Source organism: Mastigoproctus giganteus, chromosome 5 (genome assembly GCF_048544385.1).
Source record: "Mastigoproctus giganteus isolate SK-2022 chromosome 5, ASM4854438v1, whole genome shotgun sequence".
NCBI lineage: Eukaryota > Metazoa > Arthropoda > Arachnida > Uropygi > Thelyphonidae > Mastigoproctus > Mastigoproctus giganteus.
Genome location: NC_143579.1, coordinates 54,641,429 through 54,656,196, shown reverse-complemented (window position 1 = coordinate 54,656,196; position 14,768 = coordinate 54,641,429). Strand labels below are relative to the sequence as shown.

The 14,768-nt window shown below is 39.2% G+C and overlaps 1 protein-coding gene across 2 annotated transcripts in view; it reads right to left on the bottom strand.

Annotated features, from left to right (window-relative positions):
- The window catches only part of LOC150085403 (PITH domain-containing protein CG6153), an 80,926-nt gene that overhangs the window by 54,861 nt on the left and 11,297 nt on the right, over positions 1–14,768 (bottom strand). For both annotated transcript variants that reach the window (XM_090373204.1, XM_090373205.1), the window contains exon 2: positions 14,195–14,238. In XM_090373204.1, coding sequence (XP_090229330.1) covers positions 14,195–14,238 — 44 coding nt within the window. The remainder of the gene's footprint in view (positions 1–14,194; positions 14,239–14,768) is intronic.

Below are 14,768 nucleotides of genomic sequence, written 5' to 3'. Positions count from 1 at the left end.
TTAATACAACAAAATGGCAGCAAAATTTGAACATTCTTATGCTCTTAACCTCGTCATGCTCTCTGACAAATACACACAAAGGCATCCTCTATGGTTGTATCATGTCTTGCTAGAGGTAGCTTTGCAAAAAGAGCACAACATAATCTTAACTTTTAGAACTTCCATTGTAAGTTTTTCCTGGTAACCAAAGCTTTCCTGCTAATTTGAGCCCTTTACTTTTTCTGCTTTACTCTGAGGCATAATGTTAGCCTAAATTTAATTTAAAAACAACACATGAAACTAAGAGATTAAAAATAATAATGTTATGCTAATCCTGCTTCTTTAACAGCAGTCCAAAACTACATACTTTTATATTATGTTACACATAATGTAATAAAGTCACGTTATTAAAACATGTTTGAATTGCTATAAACTATAGTTTACAGGCTTCTTCTGATACTATCACACTGCTACAAAACTATATAGGAACCTCCAAGTATCATCTATATCAATTTTATAATAATGGCGACACAATAAAATGGCAGCAAAATTCGAACATTCTTATCGATACAACATGCGGTAGCAGAAGTCAACTGTTGTTTCTTAAGCAATTACAAAGGCCAAGTAAAGGAAAAGTTCACCAACTTAATCAGAGTATCACAAATAATAACTATTACTAATTTTAAATCAAAAAGTTACAAAAAAAAAACAATTTTTAAACAACATAGTTCCACTTAGCACCTTGAGAAAAAGCTTCTCTTTCAGACAGCCTCATCAACAAAATGGCATAAGAAAAAAGAGGCTATATTTTTATGAGGGTTTTTGGTTTGTTCTTGCAGTTACTTTCATTTAGCTATACCTAGAGCTGTTGGGAGTATCACAATGTGCATCCCAGCAGGATTGGGGCAGACAAGGGAGTGATTAGCAGCAGTGTGGTGGGGGGGAGTACAACCATTCATTCTCAGATATAGGTCTTTCACTCTAATATTCGTACCTATATCCTGCACTCATCTGCAGTCACATGTGTATCATTCGTGCATTCTCTTATTCTCTCCTCCTGTGCATGTGTATGTTACAGTTACTTCCTCACATGGTAAGTACAATAACTAGAGAGAGAGAGGGAGAGAGGGAGAGAAGGGAATTCATCTGTAATGCTACTAAATAACACTGACTCGAATCTGTAAAACGTCTTTATTATGATAAAATAAAATAAAATAAAATAAAAGAGAAGGGAAGGTAGGGGTTGTGTAGTTAATTTGTCCTCCTGTTCTTGTCTGTACATTTCTTATGTCTAGTCATAATGCTTTCCTCTTCTTAAATACCTTGTTATTGAATTCCCATGGACAGTGGTTGCTTCATTTCAAATAACATTGCCATTAGCATTAGTAGAGGCATTTGATGCAAGAAAGCAAGCTTATGCAGCATCAGCCAAAAAAAAAAAAAAATAAAATAAAATAAAATAAATAGTTAAATAAATAAATAAAAAATAACCGCTTCCACTTCACCCCTCTGTTCGTTCGAAATACCTGTCCAGCTGAGCCTTAAACTTATTTAGGCTATCAACTTCCACGACAAGGGATGGAAGTCTGTTCCACCAACCAACCACCCGCTGGCTAAAGGCAAATTTCCTCACGCGTATCCTACATCTATCTTTCCTCAATTTTGAATGTATGCCCTCTCAGATGATTATTCTGAGCAAGAAGAAGAATCCCATCAGCATTGAGCATGCTTAAACCATTCAAGGCTTTATACACCTCTATCAGATCACCTCGCTGGTGCCTAGTCTCCAGACACTGTAATTTGCAAAACTTAAGCCTTTCTTCGTAAGAGCACCCCTTTGTTCCATTCACCAATCTTGTTGCCCTTCTCTGTACTCGTTCCAGCATCTCTACATCCTTCTTGAAATGAGGCCTCCAGACCTGTATACAGTACTCTAGGTGTGGCCTGACCATTGCCTTATACAAGGGAATAATCACCTCCGTATCCCTGCTAGAAAAATTCCTATATATCATTGACAATACACCATGAGCTACTCTTGCAGCCCATCTGCACTGTTCAGAAAACTTCATATCTGCCTGCACAACCACCCCCAGGTCCCTTTCATTCTCTACCACTGCCAGTGTAGTACCACAGAGTTGATACGTTGCTCTGGGGTTGCTGTTTCCCATATGTAGTACTTTATATTTGTCAATGTTAAACTTCATTTGCCACCTCTCAGCCCATCTGCTCAACCTTTCCAGATCCTGTTGCAGTAGCATAGTGTCAGTAGTGTCCTTGACAACCCTGCCAACCTTCGTATCATCTGCAAACTTGGACATTAAGCTTGATATACCATCATCAATATCATTTATAAATACAGAAAACAATAATGGACCCAATACTGAACCCTGAGAGACTCCGCTAATAACATTAGTCCATGATGAGCAGTGTCCATTGATTACCACTCTCTGTCTTCTCCCCCTCAACCACCCCTTTATCCATAGCAGCAATTTGCCTCCAATGCCACACTGCTCCAATTTGTGCAGCAGTCTTCCCATGTGCAACAGTATCAAAAGCCTTTCTAAGATCCAAGTATATAATATCAAAGTTATTCCTTGCATCCAGTTCTTTGTTGACTGCATTATAGTATCCAATCAAATTGGTCAGGCAAGACTTCCCCTTAACAAAACCATGCTGTGTCTGAGCTATAACTGAAGTCTTGTTTAGATGATCCTGCAGTGCTTCTTTAACCAGTGCCTCCATTAATTTTCCAGGAACAGAAGTTAAACTAACAGATCTATAATTACTTGTGTCATCCTTTGATCCTCCTTTGTGAATTGGGGTCACATTTGCACATCTCCAGTCCATGGGTACTTCCCCTGAGTCCAAGGAAGCTCTCATAATTATGGCTAAGGGTTTTCTTACTTCCTTTGCTGCCTCCTTTAATATAACTGGATAGATTCTCTAGCTTACTGCCAGAGTTGAATACACCTCTGGCATTCCCCTCGCTGAATAACTCCTCATGTGTGAATGTCAATGCAAAATATTCATTTAGTTTGTTAGCTACCTGAGCAGGATCATCAACAGTTGACCCATCGATATCAAGTGGACCAATCTGATTCATCCCCTTCCTTCTAGAGTTTACATAAGTAAAGAACTCTTTGCTGTTTTTCTTTGCATCCCTTGCCAAAGATTTCTCGTAATCTGCCTTCGCCTGCCTAACCTCCTTTGTAACTTGGTTACAGATCAACTTGTATCTATCATAGGCTTCTGTGTCATGTGTTAATTTGTATGTATCCCATGCATGTTTCTTCTCTGCCATATGCCTCATCAGTTCATCTGACATCCATTTAGGCCTAAACCTTGAACAATATTTCTTAGTTGGTATGTAAAGCCTAGTAGCTTCCAAGATAAGTTCTTTGAATGCTTCCCATTTTGAATTTGCTGTTGGTAACATCATCAGTTGGTCCCACTGTATAGAAGTTAAATACTGTCTCAGTCCATCGTAGTCGCCTTTACGAAAGCAATAACCCTTCCCTTTACCCCTAATGGTAATTACCTCTTTGAGTAAATCCCACTTCAGCACACTGTGATCTGCCACCTAGTGGTTCATTTACCTGCATATTCTTAATGCATGAAGAATCACTACTGATAATCAAATCAAGAGTATTACTCCCTCTAGTTGCCTCCCGAACATGCTGATGTAGAAAACAATCATCCAATAAATCCACAAAAGCCTTGCTAGTGTGTGAGTGACCAGCCCCCAAATTCCAGTCAATATCTGGGAAATTAAAATCCCCCATTATAAGACTCTCTGATTTACTGGACCACTCTATTTCCCTGTACAATTTCTTATTATACTCATCAGAGTCATTAGGCCTATAGCACACTCCTATTCTCAATTTTGATCTCCCAATGCCTATGTCACACCAAACTGACTCGACACTGCACTGTCCAGCAATGTCGACTGGCTTCACTTCCTTGGATTTTATGTATTTCTTAACTAATATCATAACCCCTCCTCCCTTTCTATCCTGTCTATCCCTTCTGTAGACATTGTACTCCCTAAATTCCAGTTCTGCATTCCTTATATCTGTGTGACACCACGTCTCTGAAATCCCCACAATATCTGCTTTTGATGTTTTGAGCAATATCTCAAATTCATCAAATTTATTTACTAAACTCCTAGCATTGGTGTACACGCAAGTATACATGCACCTGTATACTTGCTACTGTATACTTGAAACTGTATGCTTGAAACTGTATAAATGCAACTGTATATGTGAAATAAATATTCATTTCTGACAGAAGGGCTGTTGAAACGGGCAGCCATATGTCTCCTATGTAAACAATGTGCACACAAGTTTGGTTTGGTTTGGTTTTGGTTTTATTGGCGCATTAGCTACTAAGGCTATAATGCGCCAAGACGAGGTCATTTATAAAAAATTTTAAACTTTCAGTGACCTAATTAGTTAGGTCACTATGTCAAAAGGTATAACAAATATATAAAAGAAAAATGTAAAAATTTTATATACGAGTAAAAATATTTATTGATTTTAAAAAGCTAAAAACAGCAGACACATTGTCATTGTTAGATAAAATCTGACTGAGTGTATACGGCTCAGTCAGATGGTTAAAAGTGGTAAAACGGATATTGCTAAAATCTGGACATTCAATTAAAATGTGTCTAATTGATAAAATTGTGCCACAGGACTCACACATAGGAGGGTCATCAGCCCTCAGCAAAAAAGAATGACTCAAATGACTATGTCCTATGCGGGTTCGGGCAAGAACAACTTCCTCCTTATGATTCCTGCGCAGACTAGACTGCCACGGTTCAATTACAGGCTTTATACGATATAGTTTATTCCCAGTCTGTCCATTCCACAAATCCTGCCATTGGGAATGTATCTTCTGCTGTATTGTTTGCCTGTAGTCTGTATAGGGGACTGACAGGCAGCGATTATTATTCGGGGATTGCTGATTTGGCTGCGGTGTCAGCCAAATCATTTCCCCTAATTCCAATGTGGCTGGGAATTCGGCAGAAGCGGATATCATATTCACGTCCACGGAGGAAGTGAATCTTCTGCTGGATACTAGACAGAACTGGATGAGGATTATATCTCACAGATATTAAAGCCTGTAACATGCTGAGCGAGTCGGAATATAAAATGAACCGTTGGTATTGGCATTCACTAATCTGATCCAAGGCTAACTCTATAGCGTGCAGCTCTGCAGTAAATATGCTGCATTCAGAGGGAATCTGCTCCGATGTAGTAGTGTCTGTAAAGACAGCAGCAGATCCCACATATGATTCCGACTTCAAACCGTCTGTGTAGACTGCTGCGAAGTCAGAATATTCAGTTCGGTGTGCTGAATGAAGCTGCAGGCAGACAGATGATGGAGTGTCCGACTTTCCCCAATTTCTAAGAGACGAGTCACATGCTGGGACATGAGCATGCCAGGGTGGAAAGGGTTGCTTTGGTGTTTGGGCAACTTGTCTACCTTGATATTAAGTTCTTTGAGTGCTCTTGGAGACGAATACCAAAAGGATGATTGGCAGTCTTACGGGTATTGTATAAATTTTCCCATCGTGGCTCAAAAATGAATGGCCACGTAGGATGGTCTGGCAGGGATTTCAGTTTGAAAGCGTACTTTAAAGACAACTGCTTACGTCGAAGCGATAACAGTGGTTCGTTTGCTTCGACGTATAAGCTCTGGACAGGAGATGTGCGATATGCTCCAGTAGCAATACATAGGGTCTGATGATGGACGGGGTCCAGCCATCGCAGGACACTGTCTCTGGCTGAGGAATATACCTGGGACCCATAGTCTAGTTTGGATCGCACAAGTGCACGGTAAAGCCGAAGAAGGATACATCGGTCTGCTCCCCAAGATGTAGAGGAGAGCGTGCGGAGAATATTAAGCCCACGTGTGCACTTTGTGCGGAGTTGACAGATATGATTCAAAAAGGTCAGTTTTTTATCGAATACGAGTCCCAAGAATTTTATGTTCGCTGCTACTGGAATAGCATATTGTCCGAGCCTTAATTCGGGTTCAGGATGAAGATTACGCTTACGACAAAAGTGTACGCAAACGGTCTTCTCCGGCGAGAACCTGAAGCCATTAGCAAGTGCCCAGAAATTCAGATTATCAATGGCTTTCTGCAGTTGTTTTTCAATAACCCTCATGTTGCACGACTGACAAAAAATGCTAAAGTCATCAACATAGAGGGCACTGTTTACAGTTGGAGGAAGTTGTTCTGTGATTGAATTTATTTTGATGGCGAAAAGCGTGACACTTAATACTGATCCTTGTGGTACTCCCTCCCTTGACAGAAGGAGGGAGAGAGTGAGGATCTCACGCGAACTTGGAAAGATCGATTGGCTAGAAAGTTTTTAATAAAAATTGGGAGTTGCCCCCTAAGACCAAGGCTATGCAGATCTTTTAAGATGCCAAATTTCCAAGTTGTGTCATACGCTTTCTCCATGTCAAAGAACACCGACACCAAGTGTTCGCGTTTTAGGAAAGCATCCCGGATGGATGCTTCCAATCTAATAAGATGGTCCAAAGTGGACCGGTTCCTTCGGAAGCTGCACTGGATGCTGGAGAGAAGGTCATTTGATTCTAAATACCATATTAAACGAGAATTAACCATTCTCTCCAGGATTTTGCACAGACAGCTAGTCAGAGCAATAGGATGATAATTGGTGGTGACTTTTGGATCCTTTCCTGGCTTAAGAAAGGCAAAAACGATTGCCTTTCGCCAGGAGTCCGGAAACTGCCCTTCAATAAAGATTCTGTTATACAGAAGGAGCAGACAATCCATAGATTTTGGTGAAAGATGTTTAATCATTTCATAATGGATGCCATCTGGTCCAACAGCACTTGCTTTGGAAAGAGTGAGGGCTCTTTTCAGTTCCTCTATAGTGAACGCCCCGTTGTAGGGATAGAGGCCCTTGGACATAAAATTAAGTGCACACAAGTTCTCAATATCATCGCATAGGCAGTTTCTCATGCTGACGCAAAATTTTTTCATTCATTTAGCTGTGGCCTGTCAGTAGGAAGGTGATATAGATTCCCAGCATAAACCGCAGTCAGGTCTTAGAGTGAGCAGAGTGACCTGTAGGGTGAATTTCTTCCTAGTCCTATGTCTGCCATTGCTGTGTGAGGTATTCCCATATTCTCTTGCATTATTTGGTGCTGTATCCATTTGAATAGGTATGAGTCTATGCAGGTAGTAGCTGAGGCTCCAAAAACTTTCCAAGAAATCAAGTTGGAGCCTTCTAGCTAGTATTCAAAATCCAGAAATGGATTTTGTTCTGCACAAATCATTATCAGCAACATTTGGCATTGTACTGTGGCTAGTGAGTCTATGACTGTTACCTGGGTTGTTTTTGGTAGCCATATATGCTAGCTGCATAAGTGACAACAGGCTAGAACACACATTTATAAAGGAGGATAAGAACTTTTCCTTTTATTCCCCAGTTTGCCTTGTTATCTTAATTATCATGGAGATGAACCTTTTCCCTTTTTCTGCTATGTGATATGAAACATGAATGTAAGTTCAAACAAAGTAATATCTAGATTTTTTTGTAGTACCATATGAGATATGGAATGAGCCCCCCCCCCATGTGGTTCTAGGCAATTTGGGTCTCTAACAGAGTGGTTGTTGTTTATTTTATTTTATTTGCAGGCAACACATTTTAGGGTTTATTTTTGTTCTTGCATTATTCCTTATACTTGTCATCTGCCTCACAAGTGGAGGAAAGTGCCCACCAGTGGACACTGGCACCATGTCCACAGGTGGGGTCAGTTTCTGTGAAATGCTGTGCTAATAGCCTAAGTACTTGTAGCATCTCCTCACCAGGACAAAATCCCTATATTTATAGGACAACCATCCTAAATAAATCCTGTTCTGTTCTATGAGAGCTTTCCTCCACTTGTGAGGAAACCCAGTTTTTGCCTAATTTGGTCTTGTTGAGAATGCTGGAGTGAAACTTGATCTAAATTTTCTTTTTGTAAAAGCTAATTCCGTTTTTTAAGATTTTTGTCGAACAGATCCTTCATGAATTCTTGTTAGGTTGCTATATCATATATTATGACTTCAGGAAGGGCTTTCTTTGGTTGTTCTACTGCGATTCTTATCTTGGTGATCTCTGCTTCCACCACGATTCTTCATATCAAGCTGGTTGTCTGTCTCTCTGCAGTAGCTGCACAAATTTTTTATGCAGCTGTTTAATGTTTTTCTCTTTTAGGCTCTCAACATTCTCCTTTAGAATTTATAACTTGTTGTTTAAGTGCAAAGCTCATTTTCACTCAAATGTGCTGTCTTCATTTGACTGTAATATTATTGCTTGGGTCCTCTTGGGTGGGAGATGGTTATCTTCTGGCCTATATTCTTGTGAAAAAGTAGGTCTTGTTTGTTGGGTGGTTTGCAGGTCCGTGTGCTCTGATTTAACTTTAAGGCACTCATTTTTATGGGCAAGTCCATTATTCCCTTATCAATCACCCTCATTTCTGTCATTACAAACCATTACAGTTTTTGTAAACTTACTTTTATTTTTAACAAACAGCAACTTGTACATTCTGTCCCTAGTTTCTTCAATGATCTCCTTGGCTTTTCTGTGGGAATTGTTATTCTGTGACAGCTCTTCCAAATTTTATGCAGACTGTCATGTGCATATCCCCGCTCACTTTTTGAAAAATTTAAAAATAATGCAAAAATATATGTAAAGGCAGAAGAATTCCTTTTATGATGAAAGACATGCTTTATAAATAATATTTATTTTCCTTTCTATAATTTACTTTAAATAACTAAACCAGTTCACTATTTTAAATAACTAAACTGGTTATTTAAGTTTAAAACGAGCTTTGCACTCAAACAACAGGTTACCAAAATTCTAAAGGAGAATGTTGAGAGCTTATAAGTGAAAAACATCAGACATCTCCTTGGCTTTTTTGTAGCAATTGTTATTTTGACAGCCGTTCCAAATTTTATGCAGATAATCACATGCTTATCACTTTTTGGAAAATTAAAAATAATGCAAAATATATGTAAAGGCAGAGGAATTCATTTTATGAAGAAGGAAAATCGACTAGCCTTATAAATATTTATTTTCCTTTGTGTAATTTATTTTAAATAACTAAATCAATTTGTTTTTACAAGAAATATTCTTGGATGGCAAATAATTTAACACACACACACTAAACAACATTTTATCCATCTTAATTATCTATCTGTTTATTTATAAACTTCTTTTACCATCCATTTCTCTCCTTTCATTTTTCTTAATCGAAACTCAATGTCTGTTTTAAAATAAAGATAAAAACAAAAAAAATTTCAACAGACATTTTTACTAGTAATAGTAAAAAATGTAAAGAAAAATAAAATGGAAAACTCCATTATGTATCAACTATTTCCTGAAATCTAATAAATGTTTTTCAATATCTGCAATTCATGAAATTTCAAGGACTGCTTTATTTAGTCTTTAATAAGAATTATCTTCAAAATGAGTTGCCTTGGTACTATCCCATCTCGAATAAACAACATTTACACACTGAGAAGTATTACTATTAAGGTCATTCATCTGAAATAAGATGCTACATATGATGGCTGTTTTTATGGATCTCCATCTCACAAAAAATGAAAAATAACCCAATAAGTACAATTTGATAAAACAATTAGGATTTAATAGAAATCAATGCTATTCCCAATTTTTTTTTTTTTTTTAAGAAACTTTGGTTTATATATCTAGTATAGAACAAGAATGTGTCCTGCTTTTGTTAATGGACAGGGTGGCTATAAAGCTCATCTACACCAATACATTGATGGTAACCAAACTATGGAGCTAATGCAAATGAGTTATATGAAAAAAAGTCAGTTTCAAAAGGTACCACTAGGAACACAATGACACATATTAAGCCAACTATGGACACACAATTGCATAATATCAAGGAAGGAACTATTCAGTATATTTCTTCCTTACTTTCAATTATGATTCATAACAAAGTTAAAAAAAAGCACTGCATTTTCAATTGTAACAAGTAAAATATGAAGCAGAATGTTGAAAATGTGACATATGTGATGCTTGCTTTCAGATACAACAAGCGGTGGCACTGATAGACATTTTTAAACATAACAAAAAAATACAATCAAGTTAATGGTTGATAAACATTTTTTTCACAAAAAAATATAACATCAAAAATCATTTGGTTTGGTTTATGAACAAAACTATCAAGAACAGACAGTAAATAAATATAAATAAAAATTAAATACCATGTGCAGCATGGTCAGATGGTCACAATGGGTGGGTGTGTTTTATAGGATCAGCTAGGTTCTGAGACTGTTCTACAGAAATGTAGCCCCCACATTTTTCTTTCATAAAGAAGTCCCGAGCTCATATTTGTTTGATGTAGACTGAAATACCTGTTACTGGCATCTCACCAGACAGTTCTATAAATGCTTAATGGGAGCAAGGGTGAATGACTGAGAAGGTCATGGATGAGGGCCAACTTGGCCTTTATGATGCTTGAACCACTAGGTGATAAGAATGTTCAGTATGGATAAAGCACTGTTATTCTGAATGACATCCCTCCCAGCAGAAATGATATACTACTATTATTATTAAATTACAGTTGCTCAGAGCGAAACGGATACAAAAATATAGATTGTGACAAGTTTAATAATAGGAAATATACATATATTAGATTAGATGCATACAAATAAAAGCTTTCGGTTGTTTAGTCAACCTTCTTCAGTTAAACTGACAGTTAGAATAGAGCATGAGGGCGTGTACTGCCAATCTTGTACGTGAAGTGCATGATTAATTGTTGGATGTTGAAGTTTGTAGCTGTGATGTATGTGGACGTGGCCAGCGTTTGTCAATGGCCAGGATTGCTGTTTCGGTGATAGGGTGGACTTGACAACCACTGTTCCTGTTCACTGAGGTATTGGAGCATTTGATGTTTAACGACTCCAATCAGGCGCGTCGCCGATAATGGCGGGACTTATCCACAATCACGACATCGCAGTGTGGGTGTTTTTTTTTTTTTTTTTAAGGAGCATTAGCAACTAAGGCCATATTGCTCCGGGATATGCGGTGGTCATTCCCTGACCTTTCCGCATCCTCCGTATTTGGTGGTGACGGGCTCGAACCCCGGTCTAATCTAGAAGCGTGTGCTACGCACTGCTGCTCCTTCCCACCTGGCTACGGAGGCGCCCGCGCACGGTGTGGGTCAATGTCGTGGTGGGTTGCCCAAACATGTTCGGCAATAGCTGAGTGCTCCACATCCGCTAAGCGGATTGCTCTTTTGTGTTCGGAAAGGCGTTTTTCGAGCCGTCTCCCAGTTTCCCCAATGTAGCAGCTAGTGCAGTCACGGCAAGAGATGCGGTAGACCAATCCGCTTTGTAGTAGGGTGGGGACAGGTGTTTTTACCTTAGAGATGAGGGATCGTAATTTTCTGCATAGCGACCAACAGAAACATCCAAGGTGATGACTCAGCCACGAGCGCCTTTATCCCATATTACCCAAACCTATCACAACAGGTTTGTAGAATCTTAAAATCACATGGGATAAAATGCATACGACTCCCAGGCAGAAAATTACGATCCCTCATCTCTAAGGTAAAAACACCTGTCCCCACCCTACTACAAAGCGGATTGGTTTACCGCATCTCTTGCCGTGACTGCACTAGCTGCTACATCGGGGAAACTGGGAGACAGCTCGAAAAACGCCTTTCCGAACACAAAAGAGCAATCCGCTTAGCGGATATGGAGCACTCAGCTATTGCCGAACACGTTTGGGCAACCCACCATGACATTGACCCACACCGTGATTTCGTGATTGTGGATAAGTCCCGCCATTATCGGCGACGCGCCTGGTTGGAGTCGTTAAACATCAAATGCTCCAATACCCCAGTGAACAGGAACAGTGGTTGTCAAGTCCACCCTATCACCGAAACAGCAATCCTGTCCATTGACAAACGCTGGCCACGTCCACATACATCACAGCCACAGGCTTCAACATCCAACAATTAATCACGCACTTCACGTACAAGATTGGCAGTACGCGCCCTCATGCTCCATTCTAACTGTCAGTTTAACTGAAGAAGGTTGACTAAACAACCGAAAGCTTTTATTTGTATGTATCTAATCTAATATATGTATATTTCCTATTATTAAACTTGTCACAATCTATATTTTTGTATCCGTTTCGCTCTGGGCAACTGTAATTTAATAATAATAATGAACCCAGAGCGCACAGGCCTCTTTAATCATAATGATATACTACATCATGGGATGCATATAATCAATCAGGAAAATAACAGCATGCTGCATAAAATTTGTCTTCTAATGAAATGAGCAGAGCCATGCCATCCTAGACACATCATTAGAGCTCCTTAATCACTGCACACATGCACATCCATTTTTAAATTGTACATTACTGAAGAACAATTTGTCAGTCTATAGGATGTTCCTTCAATAAATAGCAGTTCATGCTGATTTCTGCAAAACTGAATGCAAACAGGCATTAAAAGTAATCTACGAGCAGTTTATGTACAGAAACTAGGCTACAGAATTCTATCCTGTGAAGTTCCTTTTGAACTGTTTTCAGTGATATGTTTTATATGGCTTTTGCCACTAAAGCATCTGAAAAGTGCAAACTAGTGATTACACCTAAATAAAAACTCACTGAAGTCTCCACTCAAGACAATGACTTGTCTAAAGCCATACTTGAGGTGCGTTCTACTTAGATATACACCGATGAGCCAAAACAATATGACCACCCTAATATGATGTTGGTCCTCCACTTGCAGCCAAAACAGCTCATACCCAGTAAGGCATGGACACTACAAGATTTCTAAATGTGTCTTGTGGTATCTGGTACCAACACATAACCAGCAGATCCCTTAACTCCTGTAAGGTCATGGCTGAGATACCACAGATTGGAGTTGCTGTTCCAACACAAACCACAGAATGCTCAATGGGATTCATGTCTGGGGAATTTGGAGGCCAGGGCAATACCTGGAAGTCTTCCTCATGTTCCGTGAACCAGTTTGCAGGTTGCGAATTTTTTGCATTATCCTGCTGAAAGATGGCACCGCAAGAGGGGGGAAGACCGTTGCCATGAAAGAGTGTACCTGGTCAGCAATGATGTAGATAGGTGGTAGATGTCAGAGTGTCCGGCACATGGATGATTGGACCCAGGGTATACCAGCAGACCATCACCCAAAGCATGATACCACTGCCACCGGCTTGTTTTCATCCCACAGTGCATCAGGGCACCATCACTTCCCCAGGTAAACAACGCATATGTACGCAGGCGTCCACATGGTGCAACAGGAAACATGATTCATCGTACTCAAATATTCATCGTACTAATTTATTCGATTAGTAGTGACATTTGCTGCAAGGAAGCAAGTCTAAAGAGCATCAGCAAAAAAAAAAAAAAAAAAAAACTTCATCTGTACATCCCCTTCTTTCAATTTTCAATTACTCAAGGTCCAGTTTCAATGCTCGTGTGCCTATTCAGGTGCTGTAGCCAGTGAATCGTGGTTAGCATTGGCACTCGGAGCGGCTACACCGCCCCATTTCAGCAGGGTTCGATGTAATGTTTGTTGTGATACATCACTCCCATCACCAGCATTCCAATTACTGGTTAGCTGCGGCACAGTAGCCCTTTTGTTGCCACGTACCATCTGGGAGAGCCTTCACTCACCTCTAGCATCAATGAGCCATGGTCTTCCAACACCTCGCCGGCAGTTCGTGGGTTTCCCCTCCTTGGATCACTTTCAATAGGTACTAACCACGGCTGACTGTGAGCATCACACCAGCCATGCCGTTTCAGATATGCTCTGACCCAGTCGTCTGGCCATTACAATTTGGTGTTTTTCAAACTCGCTTAAGTCTGCTGCCTTTCCCATCTGAAGAACAAGAATAACATTGATTAATGGAGCTCAGTATCAGATGTTTTTTTACAGTGTCCCGACCTGGGCACGCACCGTAGTTCACCTGCAGATGCTTCGATTTGCCTAACGACTCACTGGTCATAATGTTTTGGCTCATCGGTGTATATGATGAGAGGACTGCTGGGAAGTGTCAGTGTATTTTATCTATCAGTCTAATATGGAGGTGATATACCTGGTACACAGCTTGTATATCTGGTGTTTCTATTTTTCATTCACTACTTATAATATTCTAAATAATAATTCAAGAAACAAAACATATACTTACGGAATATTAAATAGAAGCTCTTCATCAGTATCACTTTCCACATACTATAAAAATAAAAATAAGATTCTAGATAAGTTAATACCATTATTAGTAGCAACAGAATCTTTTTTATTTCACAGTCATGAAAACAATAGACATTATCTGAACAATTAACTATACTAACAATTTATTTTTGTAGTCCAATAATGCACTCAGTGACCAGAAAAATTTACATTTTTGTCGTAACTGGCTATGGCAGCTGATAAACTAATGCCACAGTTAACAGTAGGCCATGCATTTTTTTGGGGCAGCACATGGATTTAATCATGCAATATTCACATCATTAGTAACCATGTATGTTACTCCAGAACAATATTTAAATACAATAAGTTTAAGTTATGTTGTTTAACACTTTCATCAATATATATGTAAAGCTATGTTTGTCCTGTACGGTCTCTGGGAAGCATGCATGCTGATTTACATTTCATGAGTGGATTTGTAGAATACATGTGTACATACATCTACACTCTCAATGTCTTTTCAAACAATGTGTTTGTATACATTCAAATATATTCTATTTCCACACAATGCATTC